The sequence below is a fragment of the Monodelphis domestica genome, chromosome 1 (assembly GCF_027887165.1).
Source record: "Monodelphis domestica isolate mMonDom1 chromosome 1, mMonDom1.pri, whole genome shotgun sequence".
Classification (NCBI taxonomy): Eukaryota; Metazoa; Chordata; class Mammalia; order Didelphimorphia; family Didelphidae; genus Monodelphis; species Monodelphis domestica.
Window position 1 is genome coordinate 511,770,875 of NC_077227.1, and position 9,204 is coordinate 511,780,078.

Here is a 9,204-nt window from a genome sequence, read left to right on the forward strand (position 1 = left end):
GAAGGGCAAAGAGCCCTGCCAGGAAATCCCAAGACCTGGATTCTGGTCCCAGGCTTGACACTTACCATAGATGCACAATCTGGGAGTTGTCACTAAACCTCTTTGAGGCCCCAGTCTTCTGATTTAGAAAATGAGAAGAATGGACTCCATGATGTCAAAGATCCCTTTCACCTCTAACAGCCTGTGGTTCGGTGTCTTGTTTCAGTAGACTTGGGTTCAAGTCCCAGCTCTGCTCCTTGTTATCTATGTGATCATGAACAAGTGACAATCTCTGTATATTCAAGGAGTTCAAGGGTTGCCATTTGGGAGAGGCATTTTACTTCTTTGAGACCAGACTGTAAGACCAGGAGTGATGGGTGAAGATGCATCAAAGAAATTTAGGCTCTCATTAAGGAAAAACTTCCTAATAACTAAAGCTGTCCAAAAGTGGAAAGGACTGCTTCAGGACCCAGAGGAGTGAACAGCTCTTTCATTAGTGCATGAACACAAAGGCATGTTTTTTTTTATTTTCCAAGGTGAACATTTATTATTACTGGATATTTAATTTTAAGGGGCATTTTTATGCATTAAGTATACTAAAGAAATGAACATAGCCTAAATGAACAGTAACAATTAACATTTACTTAAAGGGGCAGCTAGGTGGTTCAGGGGCCACTTCCTAGCTGTGTGACTGGTCAAATCACTTAACCCCTTATTGATTTTCTGATTTGGAACCAATACTTAATATTGAATCTAAGATGGAAGGTAATTTTTTTAAATTTACTTAAAAATAGAAACTTTTAAAATGAGATCCAGACTTCTAAATTTGGGAGTGGGGAAGCCTTCTGTATATATACCTGTACTCAGAGCATCTCCCCCTCCTGGAGGTATTCAGAAGAAAGCTGAATGGCCTCTTGCCCTCTATGTTGTCTGTAAAGATTAACGTTCAGGAAGGGGTTGGATTAAATGACCACTGATGTCCCTTGCCACTCTATTTTGTCTCAATTCTGTCATTCTCCCTTGTTTACTTTCTTCCACTATAGAATGAGGGTGTCAGACAAGATGACATCTAAAATCTCTTCTAGCTCCAAATCTAGTGAACCCCTGGTTTCTAGCAAGGTGGTCTAGTAGATAGAGTACCAAAACTGGAGTCCATTTTAAAGTCAGGAACTCAAGTTAAAATCTGGCTTCAGATACTTACTAACTGTGTGATCCTGGGCAAGTCACTTAATCCTATTTGCCTTAGTTTCTTCATCTGGAAAATGAGCTGGAGAAGGAAATGGCAAACTACTCTGGGATCTTTACCAAGAAAACCCCCAGTGAGGTCACAAACAGAGTTGGATACAACTGAAAACAACTGAACAACAACTGGTTTCCAGAGATGAAAACTGACATTGTACCAAGTGGAATATTTTCCAAAATGGACTCTTTCATTCTTTTATCTTTTATACTCTTTTCTCTCTCCTTTATCCATTGCCAAGTCCCTTAGGTGTACATAGAATTTATTTGTTTTTAATAAACCCTTACCTTCCATCTTAGAATCAATACTGAGTATTAGTTCCAAGACAGAAAAGTGGTAAGGGCTAGGCAATAAGGGTTAAGTGACTTGCCCAGGGTCACGCATCTGGGAAGTGTCTGAGGACATATTGGAATCCAGGACCTCCCATCCCTAGACCTGGCTCTCAATTCACTGTTACCCAGCTGCCCCCCAGGTGGCATTTATTTAAACAACTCTTATAAAGTTCATTGAGAACATCTGGCAGAAACCCAGCTGGTTTCCCATGATGTGTCCTCCCTCGCCCCTCTTTCCAATAAAATCTAGAAACTGACAGCCACCTGGGGAGTTCAGAAGGATTTTTGAGTTTTGAAGAATGCAGCCCAGAGGAGAGAACAGTTCGCTCTCTCCTTTTTCAAGCTTTGGATTTGTTTTCAGCAGATTTCCTTAGAAGACATAGATGTCACATTGTTTACAAGAGGAAGAAACAGAAATAGCTCCCACTACACTGTTGGAAGCCCCACCACAACCTGTTTTCTAACAAATGACAACAAAGCCATTTGTGAAATGAAATCATGAACTTGTTCAGAAGATCTAAGTTAGACAAGTTGTTCAGATCTGGCAGGCACCAATGGCCCACTGCAAACCCGCTAGCTAACAAGCAGACAAGCCTGCTTCCCAGAGAGGGATCCTAGACCTAGAGAGGACTTCTGGAGAGGGCTGCTTTACTCTCTTCCTTCTACAGAAGAGAAAATTTGCCAAGGAAAACCGATAGATCGGTTGCCCGAGGTCAGACGAGCAACATCAAGTCAGATTTGACTCCCCCAGTCCTCTGGCTCCAGGGCTAGGGGTTTCTCTCCCACCTGCTCAAGATGTTGGCCAATACTTTTATATAATCACTTCCACAAGACTCCTCCAGCTTTTTAGACATTTATGAGAAAGCTTCAAAGATAACACAAGTATCTTAAGGCAATTTGGATTATTGGGGCAGGATATTACAGTTCCTGCCATATGACTTAAATTCTTTTCCTAGTTGAGGCAGCAGTGGGGAAGGAAGGAGTGAAGGACAGAGGGAAGGAGGAAGGAAATAAATGTTTACTAAGTGCCTGCTATGTGCCAGGAACTGGGCTAAGTGCTTTACAAATGTAACGGACATAAAATAATCTATAGTGAAATATAGTAGTGGATAGAGGCAGCCTTGGAGTCAAAAGTGTCCTACCTATGAGATATTCTAATCATGCAACTGTGGGCAATCACTTAGCCTTTCAATGCCTCTAGCCTACTGCTTGAGAATCAAGTTACAGACAAGACATTGCTCTGCTTTGGTGGAGGGAGTTTCCATTACAGAAGTTCCCTATTCCAATGGAATCACAAGTCCCAGCAAAAACAAAAAAAAAAGCATGAACTTTATTTTACAGATAGAATCACTGAATGTTAGAGCTAGCAGGAACCATATGGATCCTTTAGTTCAAATTCTTCATTTTATAGATGGGGAAGTATACATGTGTGTATACAGTGTATATAAACATATACATACATATACATGTATACACACACATACATATATAGTATATATATAGAGAGACCAGCTATGCCTGGAGTCAGAAAGACATGAGTTCAAATTCAGCCTCAGACTCTTATTAGCTGTGTAACCCTGTATCATTTAATTTCCATTTGCCTCAGTTTCCCTAACTGTAAAATAGGATAATAACAGCACCTACCTCCCAGGGTTGTTGTGAAGATTACAGGAGATAATTTTTGTAAAGCTCTTTGCAACCCTTAAAACACTATAGAAGGGCAGTAACCCAGTGAATTGAGAGTAAGGCTGGAGATGGGAGGTTCAAGACTAAAATTTGATCTTAGAGACTTCCTAGCTATGTTACCATGGGCAAGTCACTTAACCCCAATTATCTAGCCCTTCCTAGTCTTCTGTCTTGAAAATGAAACCTAGTTTCGATTCTAAGATGGAAGGTAAAGGTTTGAAAACAAAACAAAACTATAGAAATGCTATTATTTATTATTACATGAATCATTTTAGTATGATAGAAATAGCACTGCACATGGAAGAGCAAATATGAGGAATCCAGAGAAACATGGGAAGATAGATAGATAGATAGATAGATAGATAGATAGATAGATAGATAGATAGATAGATAGGTGGGTGGGTGCGTGGATTGATAGAGAAGACAGACATAGACAAATTAAGTAAGAATCACATAGCTTAAGATGGTTATGTGGATTCATGAAGAATGAGATAAGTAGGACTAAAGGAGTAATGCACAAAATTACTACAACTATATAAATGAAAAGATCACTAAAAGGAAACCAGATACAACATCTAGGATCATTCATTGGCCTAGACCAGACTTCTAAAATCCATTATCCAATCCAACCCCTTCATTTTATTTGAATTTTATTTATTTTAAAGCCCTTATCTTCTCTCTTAGATCAATAATAAGAAGAGTGGCAAGGTCTAGACAATTGGGGTTAAGTGACTTGCCCAGTATCACATAGCTAGGAAGGCTCTGAGATAAGATTTGAACCCACTGACCCATCTAGCTATCCCCAATTTTACTTTTAATATGTTTCTATTTTTTTAGTTAAATATTACCCAATTATGTGTAAATTTTTTAAATATCTTGTGTCCCAAATTCTTTACCTTCTACCTATTCTTTCACCTTCCTTGAGAAAATAAGCAATTTGATATTAATTATACCTGTGGAATCATGTAAAATATATTTCCATTTTAGCCATGTTGCAAAAGAAAACAGGCAAATAAAGAAATAAAAATAGGAAAACTTTTAAAAGTATGCTTCAATCTGTGTTTAGAGGACATTAGTTTTCTCTTTCGAGGTAGGGAGCATTTTTCATCATGACACCTCTTCATTTTACATATAAGGAAACTGAGGCCCAAGAAGATTGAGTGTCTTGCCTAAGGTCACATGGGCAATAGGCATTCAAACCTAGCTCCTCAGATTACAGAGCTAAAGTTTTGAGTACGTAAAAAACTTATAATGTTCCCCCTGAAAAGAGAATGAAACATGATAATGAAATATATTTTCCCCTCTTCTTATCATAAAGGCAGGGGACTATAAATGCAACAATATTATATACCCTGTTAGAAATGATTATGATACTGAGGGCTTTTGTTCAGCTTTTTCCTTTGTTTTAAGAGAATTTCTCTTTCAAAGGTGATAAAAAGGATTGAGTTATTTCCAAAAATGTCTGTGAGATTCTTTAAAAAGATGAGTAGTATATACATTTATTTGGGGGGGGGAAGGAAGGAGAGAAGAGAAAAAAGGAGAAAAGTGGAGGGGAAGACCAAAAAGGTTAGAAGAGGAGAGAGGAAGAGAGGGAAGAAGGGAAGAGAAAGGAGAAGAGGAAGAGAGGAAGAATTGGGCTTCAGTGATTAGGAAGACCTGATCTCTACCACTTATTGGTTATATGACCTTTAGCAAGTCACTTAAACTCTTGATGTCATGGATATAATAGTGCTTTGTAGCTGTCGTTCAATTGTGTTCTACTTTTTGTGACCTCATTTGGAGTTTTCTCAGCAAAGATGCTATAGTGGTTTGCCATTTCCTCTTCTAGCTCATTTTACAGATAAGGAAACTGAGGCAAAAGGATTAAATGATTTGCCTAGGTTCACACAGTAAGTATCTGAAGTCACATTTGAACTCAAGTCTTCCTGATTTCCAGGACCCCACCATTACATTTACTGTATAACTGTCCCCTTTGTAGCCATAGTGTGCTACATAAAAGTTTGGGATTATCATTACTTCAAATACTTCAAATAAACATACAAATACATATAATCTTTGCAAATGAGGAAACCAAGATTTCAGAGAAATTAAATAACCTGCCCATAGTCACACAGTAACAGAATTGAGTTTTAAACTCAGGTATTTCTTACCAAAGACAATGCCTCACTCTATCCTATTGTTCTCTGGGAATAAATATTTACCACGTACTAGGCTCTGTGCCAGGTGCTAAAGATACAAGAAGAAAGAGGAAAAGTATTTCCTGCTTTGAAGAGTTCCTGTCCTACAGAGAGATCAATCACATTCTTACAGATTTGTCCAATAGTTTCCATGTAAGTCATTCTGGCCAATGCTGGAATCACAGTCATCTGCCCATAAGACACACCATGCCATCTAGTGTGTGGTCAATGTAAAGTATCCCAGTCTTGCCATCCCCCTACCCCATCCCCATTTGACATTTATGAAATCCAGTCATTTCAAAGGAAAGATGGTGTAGGCTTGAACCTGAAACCCCAGGATAGTCTTGGAAATGGCCAATCCTTTTAAACTTGGGGTCAGTCCAGTTGACCCAAAGGCGGTATGGAATAGTGGAAAGAATGCTGAGTTTGGAGTCATAGGATAATGGTTCAAATGCTGACTCTGCCATTTAATACATCTGTGATCTTGGGCAAATTCCTTAACTGCTGTGTGCCTCTCTCTCTCTTTAAAATGAAAGCATCAGATGAGATGAGCTCTCAAGTCCCTGACATCTCTCTTTCTATGATCATTTAATTTTAATCTAGTTCAGTTCTAAATTGAAGGGTCCTTCTCATCGGACTTCCTCCTTTTGAGGTCCCGTTCCTGGACCGCCCTGGATGATGTCTTAGTATGTATGAATAATTTCTTAGAAGATGTGTTGCATCTTGTCATGAGGAATGTCACCCAGCCCTGAAGGCAGCTTCTGGTTGCTAGAATAGATAATTTTGGGACGCTAGATCATTGCCATGAAGTCAGCTAGTCCACTGGCCAATGAAGCTGGCTTACCATCCATCCCATCAGCTCTCTTTATCTCTGCCCTCAAGACAAGGCAGGGGAGCAGGGAGCTCACCACTTCCCCAAGCTTAGGGAGTATACATGTTCTCTTCATCTGGTATCCGGAAGGAAGAGAAAGAGAGCTGGCCCTTGATTTAGGGTATGGGTTCTTAGCCTGGGTCTAGCATGGCTGTACCCCCCAATTGTACCCCCAAATTATAGAAGTGCTTCAGGTCAAACTATATGCTGGAAAATTCCTTTGCTTCCTTGCATTCTTGTGAATACTAACCCTAAAACACCAAAGACTCCTGATAAGACCCTGGACACCCAAGAGAAAGACCCTTGAGACAATTATCCCCCTTGGATTCTCCCCTAGGTTTCAAAATGGACGTCAATACGCATATCCTGGTCATGCCCCAATTATCATCAGATTGATATCTAGGACATCTACCTGTCCCCTGAGCTATACCCTATGTCTTCAGGACATAAGACCACTGCTCTGACCCTGGTCAGGTGACCAGCACCCCCTCACGCCCCACCATGCCCAAGTTCATACCCTCCTCAAGACACAAATCATTTACTGTAAAGAGTATAAAAACCGCAGAATTGATCCCTTCGGGAGGCAGCTTTCCATCAATGCTGTCCTCCCAGTCAAATTCAGCATTACCTTCTAAATTAATAAATGTTTCTTCTTATTTTTAAGCTAAGTTTTGGAGTCTTACATAGGGCATCCATCCCAAACCCCAGGAGTTCAGCTCAAGCCCCACACAACAGATCTATATATTTGATTTCTAAAATATTTTGATAAGTGTATTTCGATGTAATTGGTTTCCTTTGTAATACTACATATGTTATTTTATGAATTTAAAACATTATTTTGAGAAGAGGTCCATAGGCTTCACCAGTAGTGATGCCTAGTATTTATTAAATGCCAGGCACTGGGCTTAGCACATTAGAAATGCTATCTCATGTGATCCTCACCATATCACTGCAAGGTAGGTGCTATAATTATCCACATTTTGCAAATGAGGAAACTGAGGCAATTGGAGACTTCCTGACTCCTGGCCCTACATTCTATATACTCCTCTACCTAACTGCTCAAACAGTCAAAGGGTTTAAGCATTTATTAAACACCTCCTATATGCCAGGCACTGTATTAAGTGCTTTACGGATTGTTTAGGACCCCTGGATGAAGATGAACTTCGTCAACCTCAGCATCTGTAACCTTTTTGGAGGTGGTTAAGGCAGAGGAAGCGAGTCATTCTGGAGGGGACAATAGTGCTACTTCTATATCTCTAAACACTTTGGTCAGGCAACCCTGGGGGTAGGGAGGGGTATGTCTCAAATGGAAGAGTGTTTATTTAGCATAGGCGAACACAGCACTTTGGGGAGACACTGTGGAATAGCATGAAGAATGCCAATTGTGGAGTCAGGAAGTTTATCGTTGTTTAATCATTTCAGTCATGTCTGACTCTTTGTGACCCTTTTGGGGTTTTCTTAGCAAAGATACTAGAGTGGTTTTCCACTTCCTTCTTTTCCTCATTTAATAGATGAAGAAACTAAGGCAAGCAAGGTTAAGTGATTTGCTTAGGGTCACATGGCTAGTAAATATCTGAGACCAGATATGAACTCAGTCTTCCTGACGTCAGACCCAACACTCTATCCACTGTGTCACCTAGGTACCCCAAAGTCAAGAGGGACCTGCATTCAAATCCCACCTCAGATGCTAGCTGTATGGTTCTGTGTAAGTCACTTCAGTTCTCTGTGACTCAGTTTCCTTATTTGTAAAATGAGGAGGTTGAATCTAATAACCTTTAAAGTCCCTTCCACCTCTAAGGTGGTGATCTTATGGACCTTTGAACCCCATGACTTTTTCATCACTCTATCCCCAGACTTATAGCATTGTCAATGAGTTTTCCCACAAATCTCCTAAGAAACCCTTTTTAACATGTTTCCACAGGCACAGGGCGGATTTGGCTAGATGACGTCGCTTGCAAGGGGACAGAAGACAGCATCCTCCAATGCAGTTTCTCCAACTGGGGGAAGACCAACTGTGGCCATGCAGAGGACGCAGGGGTGACGTGCAACAGACACTGAGAAGGGGCAGATGATGACAGCTGCCCAGAGTGCCTTGGCAATATAGCTCCATTTCCTGTCACTGGGGAAGCTGAGACCTTGCACCCAGGCAGCCCAGACTCGCATTCCTGCTCAGCCCCAGCACCCTGCCCTGCACTGCACCCCTAAGCCTACTGCCCACTAAGAGCCGACATAACTCTAGTTAGACAGCTGCTAAAAACAGTGCCTCTGGGATTAAATGCAAATCTTTTTCCTCCTGGATGAACTGGATTGACAATTTGCTGACCTTGTAGCTCCATAGAACCCATATCGTGCTTGTTTTCATTCTGTCAGTAACAGTTAAATGCTGGGGATGTGTCAAAAGCAACTCAGTTATCTGTGGCCATGGGGAGTGGGGCTAGCATGGATAATTAAAACTACGGAAAGTTCCCAAACTGCATTTGAGCTGATCTTGACTCCCTGCTCTGCAACCGCCTGGTATATTCAGATAGCACCCTCGACTCAGAGTCAAGCAACCAGAACTCAGGTTCAGGCAAGAGCCATTGATCTTGGAAAAGGTCTTTTCTTTTTCTGGACCCGTGTGTTCATTTGTAAAATGAAGGCACCAAAATAGCCACAGCCCAGAAGAACACTGTGGCCATGTGGCTCAGTGCTGGGATGGCCTATGGGTAGCTTCCTAGACACTAGAAGATATGAATTCCAAAAGCCTGGTGCTATGGAAAGAGCACCAGAGGGGCAGCTAGGTGGTTCAGTGGCTAGAGAGCCGGCTTGGAGATAGAAGGTCCTCGGTTCAAATGTGACCTCAGATAGGTTCTAGCTTTGTGATCCTGGACAAGTCACTGAATCTCAGTTGCCTAGCCCTTACCACTCTTCTGCCTTGGA

General features: G+C 41.0%; 1 protein-coding gene across 3 annotated transcripts in view; it reads left to right on the forward strand.

Annotated features, from left to right (window-relative positions):
- Nucleotides 1–8,761, forward strand: part of SCARA5 (scavenger receptor class A member 5) — a 160,495-nt gene extending 151,734 nt beyond the window's left edge. For all 3 annotated transcript variants that reach the window (XM_016428334.2, XM_056813079.1, XM_056813078.1), the window contains exon 9: nt 8,207–8,761. In XM_016428334.2, the coding sequence (XP_016283820.1) occupies nt 8,207–8,343 (137 nt within the window). In that variant the 3' untranslated portion in view covers nt 8,344–8,761. The remainder of the gene's footprint in view (nt 1–8,206) is intronic.
- The last annotated feature ends 443 nt before the right edge of the window (nt 8,762–9,204 follow it).